The sequence below is a fragment of the Bactrocera oleae genome, chromosome 2 (genome assembly GCF_042242935.1).
Source record: "Bactrocera oleae isolate idBacOlea1 chromosome 2, idBacOlea1, whole genome shotgun sequence".
Taxonomy (NCBI): domain Eukaryota; kingdom Metazoa; phylum Arthropoda; class Insecta; order Diptera; family Tephritidae; genus Bactrocera; species Bactrocera oleae.
Window position 1 is genome coordinate 53,839,501 of NC_091536.1, and position 22,793 is coordinate 53,862,293.

General features: G+C 34.1%; 1 protein-coding gene across 1 annotated transcript; it reads left to right on the plus strand.

Annotated features, from left to right (window-relative positions):
* The first annotated feature begins 1,201 nt into the window (after nucleotides 1-1,201).
* Nucleotides 1,202-3,631, plus strand: HtrA2 (HTRA2-related serine protease). The gene is made up of 2 exons (XM_014245138.3): nucleotides 1,202-2,347; nucleotides 2,401-3,631. Exons 1-2 carry the CDS (start codon nucleotides 1,266-1,268, stop codon nucleotides 2,564-2,566), a joined length of 1,248 nt encoding a protein of 415 aa, XP_014100613.2. The 5' UTR covers nucleotides 1,202-1,265; the 3' UTR covers nucleotides 2,567-3,631.
* Nucleotides 3,632-22,793: the final 19,162 nt, after the last annotated feature.

A 22,793-nucleotide genomic window follows, 5' to 3' on the forward strand; every position in this document is an offset into this window, starting at 1 on the left:
TTCTATTATAAAGATAGGAAGCTACCCATTGAAGAAATCTTGGCTGAAAGCCCAGCAGATCAAGTTTATGTATGAGAATCGAGAGATTTCAAGGACGGAATGAAAATATCATGACAGCTAAAGACAAAGTTCATGGTTTTACAAAACAAAATTGACTTGTGGCTATCGTCTCTAAATCAAAGCAACTTCGATACATTTTCTTCGACACAGTCTTTTATTGAAGATGTCGGATGTGAGATAAACATCAAAAAATTTATGCCTGGTATGAAAATAGTGTTGAAAAATTTGAAAGACGAACTGTGTCTTTACTGCTTAGTTCAAGAAATATCAAAGAACACTGGTCAAAGGTGGGTGCAGCTAGAGTTTGAGTCTGCTGATTTGGATACTTTTTGGTTAAGAAAGAAATCAGAATACCCAGAGTTAACCACAGAGGCTTTGAAGTGTTTAATTCCACTTGCCACTTCATACGTGTGCGAGCTAACATTTATTTTCATGGCCCAAATTAAAAGTAAGGAAAGAAATGGTTTGAATTTTAAAACTTCTCAAGCTAGCCCCGCTGGGAGAAATTGGTCAACGCAAAACAAGCACAACTTTCCCTTTAGGAGTAAACTCGTTGGTTCATGTTTTTTCTTTAAATCTTATTAAATTGTATAATATGAAAGAGATCTCATTATTTTAGTTTCTGTTAATTGGATACAAATAGTAATGGTTTGTAGTGATTTTTATAAATTGTTTTTAACTTGCTGTTTATTTTTATTCTTAAGTAATTTTCCCAACTTCTTGCAACTAACAAATGCTTTGCGACCTCCGTGGCATCGCGTCCCACGCGTTGAAAACGGCTGGTCTAGATTAATTAGAATAATTCACTATTAACTTTGTATCTTAGCTGCTAGCTAACAGGAATAAGAAGATTGCAAGTTACTCTCACAAAGAAAAAAACAACAAAATAATGTAAAGGAACGGAATACTAGAAGAAACTAGCAAGAAAATATCAAAATATTGTTTTCACAATCTTTTAAAATTAATACTTGATAATTAATCAATTAAATTTTTATTTTCACAAGCTCTCTCAGCTTGTGCTCTCTTCTGTTAGTTTTTTGGGTGTTTTCCAGCAAAAGCTATGCTAGCTAGTGATAGTAAGCGGTTAAGAAACAAACTTATTTTCTAATACTTATGGTGACTGTAAAAAGGAAGGAAGAAGAAGAGCAGTGGGCCCCCAGCTGATTTGTGCAAAACTATACACAGGTGATTCTTGCATATAAGTGATGGCGTTTAATAATTTTAAAAAATTAAATGCTTTACTAAAATTTTCAAACTTGCGGTGTGTATTGAATGCCTGCAAGCAATTACATATTGGCCAACAATATAAAAAATATGAAGATAAAAGCAGGAAGCAATCAGACAGCAGTAGGAGCAAGATATGGAGATGCAAATTTCTATCGATAGCAGCTGTCTCAGCATTATCAGCCTCCCTAGTTTATAACCAAAAGGATTGTATTATGCCACATATATCTGCTTTCACATCTCCGCCGCTTTCAGGGCGACGAAAGCAATATAATTTTCTTGCTGACGTGGTGCACGCATGTGCACCATCCGTAGTGTATATCGAGATTAAGGATATGCGTCAATTTGATTACTATACTGGAAAACCAGTTACTGCGTCAAACGGTTCAGGGTTTATAATCGATTCTAATGGACTTATATTAACCAATGCACATGTAGTTATAAATAAGCCACACACAATGGTGCAAGTTAGATTAAACGATGGTCGCACTTTCCCTGGCGTAGTAGAAGATATAGATCAAACGTCTGATTTGGCTACGGTACGTATTCAGTGCAAAGATTTACCAGTCATGTCTCTCGGGCAAAGCTCGACATTGCGCTCAGGGGAATGGGTTGTGGCACTTGGTAGCCCTTTAGCTTTGAGCAATACAGTAACAGCCGGCGTTGTTAGTTCAACGCAAAGGCCGTCGCAAGAACTTGGACTGAAAAATCGTGATATTAATTATATACAAACCGATGCAGCCATTACTTTCGGAAATTCAGGCGGGCCACTAGTAAACCTAGATGGCGAAGCTATAGGTGTAAATTCAATGAAAGTAACTGCGGGTATTAGTTTTGCCATACCAATTGACTATGTCAAACTTTTTCTAAATCGAGCTGAAGAACGTAGAAGGCAGGGTGTCAGCAAAATGGATTATCCCGCTAAACGTTATATGGGAATAACAATGCTTACGCTAACACCTGATATACTTTTTGAATTAAAGAATCGCACACAGAATGTGCCGAGTGACTTAAGCCATGGTGTTCTGGTGTGGAAAGTAATTATTGGATCGCCGGCACATACGTGAGTAATTGTCAATTTAAATGCTTACATGCACAACGTTTTAATCTTTTCAGTGGTGGTCTTTATCCGGGTGATATAGTTACAAAAATTAATGATAAGGAAATTAAAAATTCATCAGATGTTTATGAGGCTTTAGCTTTAAAGACAAAGTCGCTGGATATAACGATTTTCCGCGGCTTAAAGAAAATGACTGTAAAAATTGTGCCAGAAGACCCTTAAAACCATTTGCAGTCACGACTTTTGTCCTTCAGCAGAATCGTATTTTCCATGGCCGTCAAAATTCAACTGCACTGTCTCAGATAGCTGACAGCGATAAAATTGCCGCAATTATTTACCTATATACGTTTGTAGTAACTAACTTTATTTTAAGCAGTCAATAGCTACGTTCAAGAATGAAAGCAAACAAATATAAAAAGAAGTTACAACAAAGCAATGTAAAAAGTTATTTAACGAAAACCATTACATGTGTATTTGGCATGTTCAATATCTGCCAATAACCTTATTAAAACTCCACTTCCTTTGCACGTTTCAACTATTGGTGAAATCATACGTTTATCGTCAGAGTTTAATTTTCTTTAGATCGAATTGACAAATCTATCAAAAGCTCGTATGCAAGTTAAGCCATTTACAGCTAATTTAATGGGGTTCACATTAGCTGGAAATGGCTTTTGTAAACAAAATAGCATTTACCACAGAGCTATGCTTCCGTTTCAAATATGATATCGACTGCTAAATAAGCATTTTACTCTTAGATTGTAAATATTAACTGTTAATCTAGATTAAGACATTCTAGGGAATAGAGAATAAAAAACATGTAAAGCAATAAAAAATTTGACATCCGAAAAACGAAAAAATGAAAAGTAATATTTACAAAAAAAAAAACATAATGCTTTATTTGTAAGAGTTTAAAATCGAACAAGTAAAAGAGTAACCGAACATTTTATAGTCTCGAATTTTGAAAAGATCGTCTTCGTCGAAATACTTTCAGGTGATGCCAAATTTTATATTAAACAAATAAGTAAGGGCCAAGTTTGAGGGTAACCGAATATTTAATACTCTTGCAACACAAAAGAACCAAAGGCGGGAACATGAGGAACATATCAACCAAAGGATGGAAAATCCCAGTTTAGCTCTGGACTAATAAAAATCTTTATATGTAGTACTTGTATATATATGGAAGCTTTCAGCATTAAACTATAGTATTGTATATCTTATATTATATATGCACTTTATTTTGCTAAAATATCATATTGAAATAAACGGGTCAATGCGGTATAAAGCCAATCGGAAGGTTGAAATTCTTAACAATTTGCATTTGAGGTATATGGGGGATAGGGAATGTCATGACCCGATTTTATCCAGTTTTAGTGTTAATCTTCCTTATATCATTACCAGAAATAGAGGCTCTCTAAATTTCACTAAGAAACCTCACAGATTGATATATAAGGTAAATGTATTGCGCTGATTTCTTCTATTTAATTCTCTCTGTATTTCATAAATATTTCTTGGCACACGGCGTGTTGTCACTACAACAAGACTCCATAAATTCGAATACCAGACCTCACAGATTGACCGATATGTGTCTGAGTGAATTTAATATTGTTATATGAGAAGTAGGCGTGTTGTAATCGGATTTACCCATTTTCGTAAAGTATAATAGGATTGTTTGGGTAACTTTACGAACCAAACCATTGTTCAATTTGTATACTTGCTCCTATAAAACACATACCATCTTGGTTGAAAAATTTAATGCCAATTTAGAGCCACTCTAAAAATTGAACAAAGGGCATGGCAACGCCCACCTTTAGCTGAAAACCTATATTTCAGGAACTAATAGACCAATTCTAACCAAATTTATTCATTAGTAACATTATCCTGACATGCCTAGGTTACAGTGAGAAAATGGTCGAAATTGGATTACGACCACGCCTACTTGTCATATAACACAAATTTATATTCTATCTGATTCATTAAAATTTCAGCATACAAATATAGCACCAATCAATATATCGAGATAGAGCTTTGCACGAATAGTGCCTTTGAAGTGTGCCACCTTATTACCAAAAACTGTTCAAATCGGACCAAAACTATTTAAGCCCTCAGATATCGAATATGTGGACCCCAGTTCCTATTGCGAACTTTTCATCGAAAATATCGGTCAATCTTTGAGATATACAATAGAAATTCAGAGAGAATCCTTCTCTGATAATAGTATGTGTACATGTTAAAAATGGGTTGAATCGGGTCAGTACTTCCCTTAGCTATATAACTAATGTAAAGACTTTCGAATATCGGTCAATATGAGAGTTATCTAAATAAAATTGAAACACCGTGTTTTCTTAATATAGGTGTATATTTGTGCCTAAAATGGAAGAAATCGGGTTAAAACTTGCACTAGACTTCATAAAACTAACTTATATAGATATCTTGATTTGACTTTACTCCTTATATATTGGTCAATATGTGGAAGTATATTAATGAAACTCAGAGTTTATTTTTTTTCTGCTAATGATATGTCGTAGTACCAAAAATGGATATAATCGGGTCATTACAATCCCTAGCTCTCATATACCAAATATAAGAATTTTATACCTTGGTCTCGACCATGGTTTAAACCTCATATCGCTAATATAATGAATTCCGATCCTCTGATTGACGTTTTACACTTCAACTCATATTAAATTTAGCTTCTTCGGTTGAATTTATAACACATTTTTCTAATTTGAGGATGATTTTAATATAATCTTCGGTTAAAATATAGTTATAAAACTAATTTAGTCTATTACCTATAATATAAGTTAATAGAATCCCAAATTTTATTGTTATTCATTTACAATTTTTTCGAACAATGAAAGTTGTTTTCTTTCACAACATTTTTATACTCTTGCAACATGTTGATACAGACTATAATAGTTTTGTTAATTTTGTTTAACGGTTGTTTGTATCACCTAAAACAAATCGAGATAGATATGGAGTTATACATACATAAATGATTAGGATGACGAGACGAGTTGAATTCCGAGTGACTGTCTGTCCGCCCGTGCATGCAAGCGATAACTTGAGTGAAAACTAAGATATTGTAATGAAACTTGATACACATATCCCTTGGCACCCAAGGGAGGTTGGTATTGCAGATGGGCGGAATCGGCCAAACGTGGTGAACCGTCAGTACTGACATAACAAATGTGAGTGTATTGGTGAACTTATCAGCAGTTTCTTGTAGGGATGTTTATGGTATACATTATCGCAGCTACTCCCCTACACCTAATTGTTGATGGGTTCACCAATACACTCACAGTTATAACGTCAGTACTGACAATCATATGAACAGTAAAATGACTGTCAATGTTTACGATTTTTCCAAAAGAGACAATATACATTTCCATAGAAGTTTCGAGAAGTTGTGAAATACCTATGTAGCTGTTATTCTGTACGATAAACCAAAAGTGTTGCGTGCTCTTGTGCAATAACTCTTATTGTATTAACAAACTAAATAAATAACGAAGGAGTTTTCAAATATACTTGTAATATACGTAAGTTATTATTAAGTTCCAAATAAAATTATATTTTTAGTTAATTTTCATTTTTATTTAGGCATTTTTAAATATTTCGAAATATTCTAGAGAAACACGTACAACAGAGCTTTTGAGAGGAGCAAGCTAGGAATTAAGTGAAAATTTCTTTTCATAATTTATTATATAATTATATTTTTTGTTGCAATCCTTTTTATATATATGTAAGTATATTATTATAACTAATTTTGATTAAAAGTTTAAAATTTATTAAAGAAATAAAAATTATATTATCTACTGCGCAAAAGAATTTTTCACTTGTGATAGATTTACCGTCATAACTGACAAATTACAGCTATGATAGCGTTTCAGTCATAACTGACAATTTTCAGCTTTGATGGATTTATGGTCAGCAATGATTCAGCAAAAGGCATGAGAGTGACCAGTATAGATATAGAGGGAATCAATTCCGAATACACATTTTGTTAAAGAGAGATACAAACTCACACACATACGTTTGTTTACATCAGTTTTTGCACAAGGCTCTTAAGAAAATGATAGAAACTTTGTTCTGCGCGCTGACAAAATTTTTTCAGCTGTGACTGTCATATGACGGGTCAGATGGATGTCGCTGTTCTTGTAGGGTTCTTGCTGCGCGTTCAAGTTAGCTAAAAGTAATTAATTGTAGCTAATTCTATTTATTAAGAAAACCGGTATTAAAAATATTATATAAAAAAAATTGTGCAAATACCAGAATATCAAGGAAAAAACTTTGGCCGGAATTTAAATGCGTTTAGATGAATCGGAAATTTTATGTACTAACATAACCTTGCGGTATTTCCGCCTTGATGTCTTGCTAATTTACACTATGTTAATATACAGTGGCGAGCAAAACCGTTCGGATGTTCGCCACTTCTGCACTTTTAGTGCTCTAACATTTTAACTGTTAACTCAAACGTTACCAAACTTGAAGTGTTAGTTCTTTGTTTAATGTACAACAAAATTCTAGTACTAATATAATTTCAATAACTAAAGTGAAAGGATAGCCCTACTAAATCTAAAACAAACTCATTCAGTACAGTTTTGCCCTTTTTACTAAATATGAAATTAATATGATTTAAATTTGATTTGATGCCGTAAAACATAACTGTAAATGAACAGTTACTTGCGCCGAATTCATATTTTTGAACGAGCAACTACTTAGCATGGGTTAGCTTTCAGTTTTAGTTGATTATCAGTTGCATAAACATACGTTATTAGGCAATCAGTGTTTTCATACAAAATGCGGAAAGTTTCATCCGACATTGAACAAAGGTTGTTTCTTTGACAAAAAGTGGCATTTCGATCCGTAAAATTGCTAGGCAGTTAAAATTAGCTTTGAGCAGTGTTGTGGCTATGAGAAAACGATGCAAAGTAGTTGGTTCCCCGAACATGGGAGGACGCCCACGATTGTTAACAAACGCTGATGCTAGGCAAATAGTCAGAAGACTCACTACAGCGCATAATAGAACACCAAAGGAGGCTGAAATCGCCATAATAAGACTGTCAGCGAATGGACCGCTCTGAGAGCTCTTCAAAGGATTGGTTTTGTGGCCGCCGTTAAACAGAGAAACCTGCTTTATCTAATAAAAATATTAAGACGCGCCTAAAGTTTTGTAAGGAACATAAAAACTGGTCCGTGGAAGACTGGAAAAAGGCTATCTGGTCGGATGAATCGAAAATCAATCGTTTCCAATCGGATGGCAAACAGTACTACTGGCGTCGCCCACATGAAAACCTTCAACGACATCATGTGCGACAGACTGTAAAATATGGTGGCGCCAGCCCATGGTATGGGGATGCTTCACTTGGGGGAACATTGGTCCGTTATTCAAAATCGCTGGAATTATGAAAAAAGAAGACTACATATTTGAATATTTTACAGTAAAATTTATCGGATTTTATAGACAAGTATGCTTATCCAGAGGAAGAGATCGTTTTTCAACAAGATAACGATCCGAAACACACCGCCAAAATTGTTACTCACTGGTTCCAATGTCAACGATTTCAACTCATCCAATGGCTAGCACAAAGTAACGACCTTAACCCATTTGAAAATTTGTGGGCTATTGTAAAGAGGAGATTGTGCAAATACCGAACAGCGCCGAGCAATATGGAGGAGCTATGGAGCAGAGTACAAATCGAATGAAGAGCATACCGAAGGAAATAATAGAAAATTTAGTTGAAAGTATGACGACGTCTAAAAAATGTAATTAAACACAAAGGTCTTTGGACCAAATATTAAATAATGTAATTTTAGGTCATTTACTTTTTACGAGCAAAACTGTACTTATGTATTGAGTTTATTTTAGTTTTCGTTGTATTTGTTGTATTTCTCTTTTGTTTTTGTGAATGAAAATTTATTTCAAATATTATTTTATTGACAATAAATACATAAACCTATTCTGAAAATTTGATAATATTTGAGCTGTCGTGAGTTGTTGAGTTTGTTGCTTAAGTCTTTTGTTGCGTTGAAGATTTGGTGTATTATATGTGACTACGATCCGTTGCAATGGTATACAGAAAGGCAACTGCTCAAGAGTATCAGATATCGCTGAATATATATAAAAAAAATCTGCTTAAGTACAAAAACATTTTAATTGTTTAGGTAGCGAATAAATAATTATATTGATTATGTTAAAAAAAAACAAAAATAGTGGTATGAAAAGTTGTCATAGGATTATCCTAGCTCCCATATAAATTAACTTAAGTGGTTCCTTCGCAGCAGAAAAACTCGCGCGACTTTTGTGCTTTTTTTCATATTCGTTTAGTGTCCAACTAGCGTAGCATATTGGATTATTATCTTGTGTTTAAATTGCTCCAATCGCACTAGCGTCTGTACACAATTTAAATTTTTTCTCAAAATCGGGATAACATAACGGAGAATTGGTGTGTCAAATAGGAGTCATTTCAACTTATAGAATGCAACTGTGTTTTGTGGGAAATTTTTGTTTAACTTAATGCCCTTTTTTAGGTACTTTGTCATTCCATTCGCAATTTTTGCATAGTCCTTTATAAATTTTCTGTAGTTTTCTCTGATACCAAGCAAAGACTTGATTTGTTTAGGGGTTTAAGATAGTTTAAAATTTTGGAATGCTGCTATTAGCAGCATGGGTTTGGTCCCATCTGTGGTTAGAATATGTTTTAAATACTCTGTGGACTAAGCAAAGAAATAACATTTATCAATTTAAATTTTTAAATTATGGTTTCGTAGCGCATTGAAAATTTTCTAAATGTTTTGCTCGTGTTCTTGTATTGTGCTACTAAATATTATGATATCGTCTAATTAAATAATACTCGTTTTATTATATAGTCCTTTAATACAGAATTCATGATCTTCTGGAATGTAGAAGGGGCGTTATTGATTCTAAAAGGCATTCGGACGAATTAATAGTAGTGTCCTAGGGGTGTGAAAAATGCTGTTTTTATACCCTGAACAGTGTATATTAAGTTTGCCACGAAGTTTATAGCACTCAGAAGGAAACGTTGGAAACCCTATAAAATATATACATAAACGATCAGCATGATGAGCTGAGTTGATTTAGCCTTCCCCCTGCGGGTAGGAGTAATAATTTACACCGGACGTTGTCCATCCGTCTGTATATACGCGTGAATAAATCAGACACTTGCACAAACCATCGTAAATAAAAATGTCCGAGTAATGAGTACAAACTTTAAATTATTTATTAATATATTAAAATATTAAATTGACGCTACAAATGTTCGTGCCGAAAACTGGAGGCGGTGAAGATCCAAAACTACGTTCGCGAAACGAGTTTGGGTTTGCGAAAAGTATGGTATGCGCGCAGGATCGCTATTACTTCGAATGTGTTGAATTGATGATCCAATCCCTCTTTTTGTTGATTGTGTGGGGTGTCATCGTGTATGGTGGTAACTTCTGTGGTGACATCGTGTGCAGTGTGGTCGTGTATGTTGTGAGTGCGAGTTGTGTTCCAAGGTGTGGTGTGTTGTATTAGGGTGTGACATTATTTACCCTGATGAAGCGGTGTAGTTGGAAGGGGAGTTTATAGTCATTTAAACATCCTGGGCCCCCTAGGCGAATATTTTGCCTAGTAGTACAGATATGCTGTAAGTGTCCCAGGTATCACGGCGTACTGCAGTTGGAGTAGCCGAGGGCGCGGTATGCATGATAATGCAGTAGTGGTAGATCCATATTTACCTGTACGTGTAGGATGGAATCTTGATTTTGAAATGGGTATTAAGTTTTTTGATTTGGAAGTTAGTGCGTTAAGCAAGCAACGTTGTTTTGCATTTATTCGATTTGTTTGTTTAAAACTTCTTTACCATCGGTTTATTACGGTTAGCGACTCCACGCCTGGCTCAGATATGGCCAGAATGGGTGCTCCTTTGAAACCTTTGAAGAGGGATCTTGCGAGAGTTAGATTTAAGATTTTCGCCCACTTTTTAAAGTGAGGTTTACAACTTTTACAAGTGTTTCCCATAAACTACCCGTTTGATGAGCGCTTAGATATTTGGGGTAAGTGCGACCTTTGCTTTTTGTAAATCTAGGTGCGTCACTGTTTCACATTGGGAGTATGGTGCTCCCTTAACTTGATTTTTGAATTATTTATAATTATGAAAATTGAGGCAACTATGAGCCACTATAGTAAGATAGGTGTCGATATTTCGACTTTCTAGGACAACTATACTGCGAACGATATTATGTATGGGCGTGGGCGATTGCGGCCAAGAATCGGTAGATTCGGATATCGTTTAGATTATTTGAGAATTGTGATTAGGATTTTCGCTTGTATCATAATTGGCGAAAGCCATCCTGCGGGGTCGAAATTATTATTGCGAATAATGCGGATATTGATTCAGTACGATATGAAAACTAGTCAGATTTTGCATTCTAGTGGATCCCCTGTATTTTTATATTGTTGGAAATTATTTTCTTTTGGTATATTTAGTTATATATTTGGATGATTTAGTTGTTTTATAAATATTTGTGTTGTTAACACTAGGGGTGTCAGAAGAAGCTCTGACTTGGTTTCTTGTGCCAATTTGTGGAGTGTTGGAAAGTTTTGGCTTTAGTGGTAGTCGTACGACGTACCGGTCATTATTTGATCGAGTAGTTGTGGCTTTGTGGAAGTCTTCACAATACTGATCTTCTGGGGTAATTGATATGAGGTGGCATTTTTCTAACTCCCGAAATTTCCTTGATTGTGATTTAAGGTATTCTTTTGAATTTTCGTCAACTTGAGTTGTTGATGTGGAAACTGGTTCAGTAACTAGTCCACTTAGAATCCAACCGAATATAGTATTTTGTGTCAGAAGTGTATTTGAAATTTTCTCAATACCTTCGAGTATTATCTGTGGTATGAGATCACTGCCTAATAGAAGGTCTATTTGAGCGGGAGTGTTGCAGTTGGGATCTGCTAGCTTTAGGTGTGAAACCTTTTGCCAATGCTTGCTATTTATGTGATAGCTTGGAAGCATATTTGTAAGTTGCGGTAAGACTATAGCTTCTGCTTGTATGTGCTTATCCGCTTGGGGGGAAATTAAGGTAATGGGGCAGATTTTATTAGAGTTTTGAACTACTCTTCCGCCCATTCCTGTAATTTCAAAGTTGGCTTGTTTTGTTGGCAGTTGTAGCCTATTTTGAGCCCTAGACGCTATGAAAGATCGTTGTGATCCTTGGTCTATTAAGGCCCTAAGTTTAAACAGTTCTCCTCGGTGTTCGATGGAGATGACTGCTGTGGGTAGTAATACCCTATTTTGTATTTCGCTGTGTAGCGTTTGAGTTTTTTGTGCCTTTGAGCAACATGGTGTCTTTTGGCAATTTTTGGGATTTCGGTTTTTGGGAGTTGTTGTTACCACTAAACCTGTAGTTCTTTTTGTATAAGCGCTTCTTTGGGGTGATATGGGAAATTTGCTGTAATGAAGCATTGAGTGGTGTCTTTTGTGACAATATAGGCAATTGAATTTGCTTTTGCAATTTTTATATGTATGCGCATGTGACAAGCAATTTGTACATAATTTTTGATCTCACGAAATAGTTTCTTTTTATAATTTTTAATTTTTTGAATTTCTAGCAAGATTGTAGTTTATGCCCTCTCGTGAATAGTTCGCATGACGTATGATTATTTTGTTCGGATGTGAACGATTGAGATTTGTAAAAGCTTCTGTTTAATTTATTTTTGCTACTAGCTTGGGGTCTATTGAAGCTTCTTTTTTGGTGGGTAGTAAGAAAGTCTTTCATTTGTTGCCACGTGGGGCATTTCTTTCGTGATGAGAGCGATTGCTCCCATAAAAGTAACGATTTTTTTGGTAATGCGGCGGTGCATATGTTTACCAGTATAGGGTCCGAGCTGTCTGTGGGAATATTTTGTGTCGATAAAACCGACAAACAGTTTGAAACAGTGGATTGTAGTCTTATAAACTCTTCACTGGTTTCTTTTTGAATTTTTGGCAAGTTTGTGGACGGCCATTCTTCATAACCTCCATAAAATATTTCTGTGTCACATGCGGGCACCTCGAGATGGATGCCTGAACTTGCCTCTTGATTTTGTACTCGTGGCAGCTCTACTCGCTGATGTGGAGTAGGTGCAATTGCTTTTATTAGCTTTAGTTGATCGGAGATCATAGCTTTTGTAGCTTCGTACTGGTCTAAGCAGTTTTCGTATAGTGCGTAAGCCGATGATTTAAAATCGTGTGGTAGATCTGAATTGTCATAATCTACTATGGCGTCATGAGCCGTTTGGAGACGAGTCCAAAAATTGTCAATATTTTGTTTTTTTATTTCCAATAACGATTCAGAGATGTCTTGAATCGGTGAAAATGAAAATCGAGTGCAGTATCGTGTCAATCTGTCACTCTCAGAAATGAATTTGGTGGCACAAATATTTTTGCCTTTTGTTTGCTTTGTGGTAACCTGTCTTGCGCGTGTAGCTTCTGCAGGTGTAATTTGAATTTTATCCACATTCATCATTTTTTTTTGTATGTTAAAATATTTGTCAAAATTTATTAAAATTTTCTCAGTGTAGACTGTATTTACTAGCAATATGATTTTGTTGTGGTTTTATTTTGAATGTATTGCTTTAATTAATTTAATTATTAAAAATCGCACTTTTAATTCAATAATACTTTTTATGTCCTTATATTGATGATGATATGCACGGATTGTTTGTGCGTATGTATGTTTATTTTCTAATGCAATTGAGAGCTCGTTGAAGAGATCAATCTGCTTTTAGTATTTTTGTACGCAATCCTGCTTGTTTGTTACAAGGGGTATTGCGGGATATATGCCAATGTGGACTTTGAAAATATTATCTAAAATTGGATATACCAATATATGTATACATATGTATGTATGTAAGTATGTTGTTGGTTATATTTTTTGATAATTCTCAAATTGAATTCGTTTTTACTTTACCGCTGTTAAATTACTTGCGAATTTAAAGTGTATACTTTTACAAATTATTTTAAATTTTAATTTAATTATTCCCAGTGTAGAGTAAAAAGGGAAGGGCAAATTCTATGCCGTATGATTTTATGTAAACGCTCGTTCGTATGTTCGCAATACGAAGAGAGCGCGAAATGAAATTGGAAATTTGCAGGTATTTCCCAAAGCAATTATGTATAAACGTATGTTTGTAAGCTAGTTTTATATTTATGCTTATTATGCACTTTGTAAATATGTTTTGTATGCACCTATACGTATATTAAGAATACATATATCAATATACTATTTGTTGATGATGTAAGTATGTATATGTTTTGCGCTTGGCAATTATATGTCATTTGTAAACATGGATTATGTACATATACTTGTATGTATACATTAGACCAAAGGGGATATGTATGTTTTTGGTTTGTTTTTATTTTGGCTATTTTCTCTCTTGTTTTTTGTGTTATAATTTTAATTTTGCCTTTGCTTACTTATTTATAGCAATCCTGCTTACTGCTTTATTAAGCATAAGGGGTATTGCCGGACAAATTTGCAAGTAAATACTTGAATAATATTTTTTAGGTTTTTTGTGTTTGTGGAATAGGTGTGTTTGTGTACATTAAGATAAGCATAAGGGCATCCGATAATTATTTATTTTTAATTGTATATATATTTGGATATATATTGTACCAAACTGTTTTCGGTTTTTCTAATCAAAATAAGTTTGAAATTTTGATAGTTTGGTAACCGTTTTATATGTTGTTAAAACGGCTTTTTATTAAGAGTTTTTTAGTCAGTAAACCCGTGTTTAAGCATACATATTTACATATAGGATATAAAAGTTGAAATCAATACGCTCACTCTGTTTTGTTTGTCTATATGTATGTATGTGCGTGTGGTAATATTCCTGTGTTCCTCTCTGAAATAGCTGATACATATGTACTTGACGTTATGCGCAATTGAGAGCTCGTCTTAGAGATCAATGCACTTTGTACATATGTATGTATTTAATATATTATGTTTAAATATGTTTTGCGCAATCCTGCTTGTTTTTGTTGGTTAAAGAACAAGGGGTATTGCGAGTATGTGCCAATATGGACTTAGAATATTGTATGTATATATGCAATCCTACTTGTTTTTGTTTAACAAAGAACAAAAGGTATTGCGGAATATTTGCCAATGTCGACTTTGAAGCGAAGTACTAATGTATGTTTGTATACCTGGGCGTGTATATATGTATACAGTGCGAAAAGACCGCGAAAAGTAGAATAATTTACCGCAGGTATTCGAGTAAAATTTATGTATATATGTATGTATATCAATTTTTAGCAATTATTAGTATTATATGTATGTTTTCATACATATGTTAATGCTTTAAACGGAGGGTTTTTCCTAATATAGTATGTATATATTTATATATGTTAAATATAATATGTATATGTATGTATCATAAATTTTGTAAGTTTTCGCTTTTTTTTTTTTGATTTTCCTTTGCTTATTTTACGCAATCCTGCTTATACTTGATAAAGTATAAGGGGTATTGCTGGAACTAGGTGCAAGTAAATACTTAAATTATTTTGTTGTACATCTATTTTTGTGTGTTTGAACACAACGGTAAGCAGTTAGGCAATCAAGAGTTCGTTGGATATATATTTTTTACCAAACTATTTTATCTGTTAGCGGTATTTCGGTTTTTACCGGAAAATAAACCGAAATATAGAAACAGTTTGGTAACCGCTCTTTTTTGTTATTGCCTTTATTAAGACGGATTTATGTAATCTTGTAAATAAACCGCAAAGGCATAAATTTTAACATACATATAATAATAGGATATATACAGATACTAAATGGAATGGATACGACTCACTTTGGGGTCCGCCAAGGGGTTTTGGGGACAATATTGTATATGTGCTTGTGCGTGTGCCTTTCCTTATGTTGCCCAGTCCTTTGCTGCTTAGCTTAGTGACCTTGGTGAGCTGGTGTGATTGTTGTTGTTTGCTGTTAAGGTTTTTGATTTAATTCGCACCCGTTTTGTATTTTTATGTATGTATTTTTGTTGTTTTTGTTGAAATTCGTGCTTTTTTTTGTTATGTATATATGTTTGTGTCACTTCACTCACTTTCTTCTGTTTTTTGTTTTTTTTTTGTTTTCTATGTGTATATGTATGTCACTCCAATGCACCGCACTGCTATCTATGTGTATATATAGGTACAGTGGATCACAGCTTATTTGATACAGCAGTCGATATAAATTTCGAATCCCAATATTTTTTAAACTGAAAGGAATATTGAAAAAATTTAAACGCTATATTTTAGAGTAAAGAATTTCATATATATAATGTACTTCATTTATTTAAAAAATGTTTTATTTTCAACTATATGTACATAAAATTAAAATTACTGCTAAATTTCAGGTCACAGCTTATTTGATACAGATATTTTTCCATCACGAGGCGCCAGCTTGTCGCACCGCATAACTGTATTTTATTTTGCCATGCATATTGGCGTCGTTTATGATTAGTTTTAAATATTTTTTAGTGTGTTATAATAAACCATGGAGACAGCAAGTGCGTTTATATAAAAATGGGTCGTCGTACAACAATTGAGCAGCGTGAACTGGTCATAAACAAATTTAAAAACGGTAAATCGGTTCGACAAATTGGTGAAATTGTGAACCTTAGTGCCTCCACTGTACAGCACATCATTGAGCGATATTTACATGAAAATCGAGTGGAAAGTAAAGGCAGAAGTGCGCCAAACAAAATTTTTAGTGCTTCCGAAGAGCGCTATATTGTTCGAAAAATCAAGGTAAACCCCAAACTATCAGCTCCAAAATTGGTTGTGGATGTTCATCAGGAATTAGGAAAATCATGTAGTGCTGAAACTATCCGCCGCGTACTCCGCGAACATGATTTTAATGGTCGAGTTGCTCGTAAGAAACCATTTATTAGTAAAAAAAACCAAATATGTCGACTAAAGTTCGCTCAGGAACATGTTTGTAAGACCCATGATTTTTGGAACACGGTTATATTTTCAGACGAGTCGAAATTCAATATTTTTGGGTCCGACGGCATGTCTTACGTTTGGCGAAAAAAGAATAGAGAGCTAAATAAGGAGAACCTAAGAGCTACAGTGAAACATGGCGGTGGAAGTGTGATGGTTTGGGGTTGTATGTCCTCAGCCGGTGTAGGAAATTTGGAGTTTATTGAAGGGACAATGGACAAAAATATGTACCTTAATATCCTGAGAAGTAATTTGCTGCAAAGTGCCGAGAATCTTGGTATAAAAGAAAAATTCCGCTTTTATCAAGATAACGACCCAAAACACAAAGCAGCAGTCGTTCAATCCTGGCTCATATGGAACTGTCCCCATTTGATGACACCCCCGGCACAGTCACCTGATATGAATGTTATTGAAAATTTGTGGGCTTTATTAGACAAAAACATTCGAAGCCACAAAATTTCGAACAAAGAGGAATTGAAAAGGGCGCTCCTAGAGGAATGGCAGAAAATTACCCTAGAAACCACACAAAAGTTGGTCCATTCAATGCCAACCAGGATCCAGGCTCTTGTTAAGGCGAAAGGCTTTCACACAAAATATTAAGAATTTAAGATTGAAAGTGATTTGTTTTTGTTATTTTAGAAAGAATTGAACTGTATCAAATAAGCTGTGACCTGAAATTTAGCAGTAATTTTAATTTTATATACATATATTTGAAAATAAAATATTTTTTAAATAAATGAAGGACATTATATATATGAAATTCTTTACTCTAAAATATAGCGTTTAAATTTTTTCAAAATTCCTTTCAGTTTAGAAAATATTGGGATTCGAAATTTATATCGACTGCTGTATCAAATAAGCTGTGATCCACTGTATATATTTTTTTTTGTTGTATATGTATGTGTTGTTCCACTGCACTGCACTGCACAGCACTTATATGTGTTTGTTTCTTTTTTTTCGTGTCTATATCAACGTTTAGCCACTTCACAGCACTTTTTTTGTTTCTCACTTAAGTTATATTATATATATATATTCTTATTTTCTTTTTTCGTTTTTATAGTTTTTTTTTTTTTTGTTCACTCCATAGTGCCGCTCACTATGGTTCGAAGGACCAATAAAAATTGTTTCGCTTACACACACACCTTTTTGCACTTTCAGTCACCAATTTATTAAAACAAAACGGATACGGCCGGTACGGCTTATAAAAAATACGGGCGGAAAATTGTGACGTCTCGATGGCTCCTCCTCTGGTCCAGTGTTACTTCCTTTTGAGTGTTGGGTTGTGTAGAGTTGTGGTGTGATGTAATGTATATGTGAGGGTGGTCTGAATGGTGTGATGTCTGCAGTGGTCCATTGCTACGTTTCAGTAAAAGAATATTGGAGCCAGGGATTGTTCATCACTCTGACAATCCAGTGGATATAACAAAAATAAACACAATATCCGTTAAATGTATACGCTCTAAAGAAGAAAATTCTCTTGTTCAACATAAAATTGATTTAACCAAAGCGAATAAAGAGTTTCTAATAAGTCTAGGATTTAATTTGAAAAAATGAGTGATATAATAATGATGAAATTCGAATCCCCATACGAAATCCAGACCTATGTATATGTGTTCCCAAATGAAAGTATTTTATACATTGAGGGATTCATATCAAATAGTGATTCAATAGTTTCAAAAACTGTACAGCTGCTACATAATTGTATGTCCTATTTATTCGAGGAGGCACGATATGAAATAAATGGAATAGGAAATTGGGTATTGCTACAGAGACTAAAAATTATGTATCACTTAACGAATTTGAGAGTACAAATATAAAAAATGCAGGGTGGTGCCCTTTTGAAAATATTCACCTAAAGACTGGACATTTCAACTTTTGTATACCATTGAAAAACTTGCTTGGATTTGCTGAAGACTTTGATAAAATTATTTTTAATTGTAAACATGAATTAGTTCTGATACGAGCTAAAAAAGATGATGCTGGTATGATGACAACTACAGAAAAAGAAAAGCTTGTATTAAAACTTTTAAATATTACATGGAAAGTGCCACATGTTCAACTTTCAGACTCGTATCGGTTTACTATGTTGAACATAATTAATAGTAAACAACCACTAAACATTTCATTTAGAAGTTGGGATGTTTACTACAACCCTTCTCTAGAAAAATGCACGAATATCATATGGAATGTTAAACTGGTTGGTGAAAATGAAAGACCTCGCTATATTCTATTAGGATTTCAAAATGAAAAGAAATTTAAACATTGTGACTTATTATATGTTAAAGTTCACCTGAACTCTACTACATATCCATATGATGATCTTAATATTAATGTATTTGAAATTTCAACAAAGTTATTATGGATGCACAACCACTCCACAACCACAACCACTTTTATCACCTAATCAATTTGTTGAAAATGCTCCAATAATTGTTTTAGATGTAACACATCAAAATGAATTTCATAAATCCGTCCCTGCTAACACCGCTGCTTCTTGTATACTTATCCATGATAAAATGTATGAATATATTCCAATACAAAAATGAGATGAAATGAGAATTTTATGAAACCACATATACCACATTCTTAACCTTAAAATAAAAAATAAATAATATTTGAGAAACAACAGGATTTGTTAATCAACAATCGGGATGTAAGCTTGAATTTTTATAAATAAAGAAAAATATAAAAAAGTAAAAACTCTCGCAGTCGGTAAACTACGCATTAATCAAAAGATTAATAAGTATAAAACTACGCTGGTAATTTTTTAATTGTTACATCTATAGATTAACAAGTGATCCAAGTGAACCCTTAAAAACAGAAAACAAAAAGAAATGACGACCGAATCTAATCAACCTACTCACTGGACGGTCTCAGAACGGAGGCAGCTAAAATAAATAAATACAATGACACCAAAAACTACGATTTGTCATCGTTCATAAGGGAAGTAGAACTAATTCTCCCTCTCTTCAACAACAATTTGCCACTACAACGATTCATCTTTGATCGTTATGTGAAAAACAGTATCCATGGACCAGCCCTTCATGCAATAAGGACGCTAGGACAAGAATACACATGGATAGATATTAAAGAAGAGCTGATTAAAAACTTTGGAGTAAAGAAAACCCAACACAATTTTTACCACCAAGCAGTAAACCTGAAAACCCATATTTTAAGCAATTATTTTTAATAAGAAATATTTTAGACAAATTAAACACTAAGTATGAACAAGACAATAATGAACCTTCAGAGTTTAAGCCTTCAATAAATGAATCACTAACTTTAAAAACATTTTTAAATTGTATTGAGCCATCCCAGCAAGCATTATCCATAGAATTCCCCAAAATAATAATTTACAAACATTAGCAACTAACAACATTCATAACTCGGGAAAGTTACGTCAAAATAGTAATAGCCTAAATAATAACTCGGGGTCATTCTGCCAAATTTTCAAAACTCGTAACGATCAAGGCATAGCCAAAATAATAGATAAATACAAATGGAAGTGGACCACATTGAAACTAATGATGGTGAAAAGGTAAATTTTCAATATCAGGGCGAGAATATAGTTTACCGATGATCACAATGACTATAAATAACACAAGAATTAGGTGCTTGCTTGATTCGAGATCTACTACTTCTTTACTCAATTGAAATCTTTTACCACAATATCAACACAAAAGACTAATACAACCATTAAATTTCAATACTATTAACGGTTTTTTTGTATCAATGAGGAAATCATATCAGTTATGTGTTGGTAATTGACTACTTTTAGGAATATAAAGTTTGATGCTATAATAGGTCAAACTATTTTAAAGCCACTCTCAGCACTTATTAATTTAAATAAGGAATACATCGAAATAAATATCGTAAAAACTAAATTCATTGAAAGCTGCCCATTCCACTCTAATGAAATACAAACGTTTAATATTGCACCACCCTATGAAGAAGTATTAGGAAGTGTGAAAAAAGAGGAAAAGTCCTTGTTGGTAACAATGATAAAACAAAATTCAGACTTATTCTTTGAAAAGGGGCACTCGCTAACTCATACACACGAAATACAACATGAAATAATAACCACAACAGGTAAAGCAATATATTTTAAAATATATAGATATCATGAAGAGATAAATAACGGATATGATGAGGCAGGGTCTCATTAGAGAAAGCACATCTCCCTACCGAAAAAATTGGACAATTCAGGAAAGAAAAAATGGAGGTTTGTGATTGATTATAGAGCTTTAAATGTAATAAGTATCAGTGATAAATTCCCAATATATATAATACTAGAGACCCGTCCCGGCTTCGCTCTGTGCAATGCTGAAAACTACAGAAAAACTGTGAACGTTGTTTATAAAAACATAGCGGCCCGCTCCGGCTTCGCACGGATATAAAATATATAGACTATGTCACTCACTGAAAAAATTATTAAAATTGATCCAGTAGTTTTGACTTATTCATTACTGCCCGTGGCGCGCAACGTTAAAATTGGAGTAAAACAATTCCCCTTTCCCTATATCATGAAGATTTCCTGCTATCCCTGGAATATCTAAATTCATACACTACATTTTTACTTATTTACTTTTTAAATTTGTTCCTATTTATTTTATTTTTATCACAGCTAATGTATTACAGAATGTCTTTATATACAACGTTCACAGCTTTCTTATCATTACAAACATGTTTTCTCTAGAGTTTACTCTAAAAAGAGCGACATACAGTTGGCCATGTGAAAAACAGTAACGCTCAATCTAAGCCTGCAACGTTGGAAGTTTGACCCTGCGATTTATTAATCGTCATTGCAAAAGCTGTCTTTACCGGAAACATTAGCAATGGTAAATCCGATGGTATCAGAGGGATTCTGGGAATCAATACATCTTCTCCAGTACCACATCCGGTGAGTATTGTGCACTCTATTATGAAAGTTTAGGTTGATTCAGGTTTCTTGATAAGATAACAGGACAACCTACATACTTTCAACACCATTTTGTGAGGAGGGAGTGCAGACGGGTTCAAAGAGTTTAGAAATTTAGTAGGAAAATGAACAGCTTCTTCCAAATCAAAAACAGTATCGACCGAGTAGTTATTTTCGTCGGCGCATCAATCTTTGAAAGAATCAAGTTAACTGTAACTTATGTTATCAATGTCAGGATAGACATTATTGCTAACTCTTGGATGTTGTCTATCAAAACATAAAGATTTTATAGATTAATCCTTCCCTTCCATTGCATTAACTCTCCATTGCCAACTTTTAGCAGCTTCTCTGGAAATAGCCTCTTCTCACGTGAAGATTACGAAACCCTCATATTAGTTTTAAGCTCTAATTTATTGACATGTGGCTAAAGGTTGGATCTTTTTAAGGAAGCATTTATTTCGTCGGCCCGTGTTCCTCGAGTCACAACTGATAGGATTTGACGGAAATCTCCTGAGAACAGAATTGTACATCCACCCATAGGTGAATTTTTGTTGCGCAAGTCGCGCATTGTCCTATCCAGTGCTTCCACAGACGTCTTTTTTGACATGGTAGCTTCGTCTTAGACTATTAATGAGCAGTCACGCATCAATTTTCCTGTTTAGAAACACTACAGACGCTGTTATTATCATCGGTGGCGATTTAATTGAAGGATCGTAATTTATAGCAGAATTTTCTTTATTTACCCATGAATTAGCAACTCGTGCTGATGATTCTCTGGTTCTATGTATTCGATATCTATCCCTATCTTAGCTGCGACGAACCTCACGCTCTACTGAAGATTCTCTCTCTCTTTATTCTATTCAGTTATTTTTGTTAACTGAAATACCTCAACTTAAACTACGATTTTATTAAGTATTGTTATTTTCCTCGCTAGAAAGCTCCTATAATAAACGCGTTCGATCGCTGCTAATTTCAAAGTGCTATAGAGAGAACCGAGGCCTCCGACGCGCTATTTATAGGCACGCTCCCACCGCCCCGGCCGGCAGGTACCGCCGCAAACGCTACGTTCCCCAATTTTTAAATCTGTAATATCTTCGAAAATATTCATTTAAATCATATGCTGTAAAGGGGCATATAGATCTATTATATATTAAATTAACAATGTATATAAGGTATTTAGTTGGATAAGCATTACTGCTGTATTGATTAAAACCGCTTCGAAAATTAGCCATTATTTGTCGTAGAAAGTAAATGACAAAAAAATGTTAATCCCACAATAACAATCCATAAGAGATAGACATATACCATCGCGGAGTTTTCGGTAGACCTTTTCAATGTGTATAATTCTTAGTACATTATTTTGATAAATTTCCTAGAGTTCAGCCCGCGTTTTCAATGTAAGCGGTAATTATTTACGACATCACATTAGAAACCAAAAAAAAAATCGTATTTCTACACTATTTAATGGATGTTATTATACATGTAAACCTTTCTCTTGAATCACTCTACCTATTAAAAACAAACCGCATCAAAAGCCGTTGCCTAGTTTTAAAGATTTAAGCAT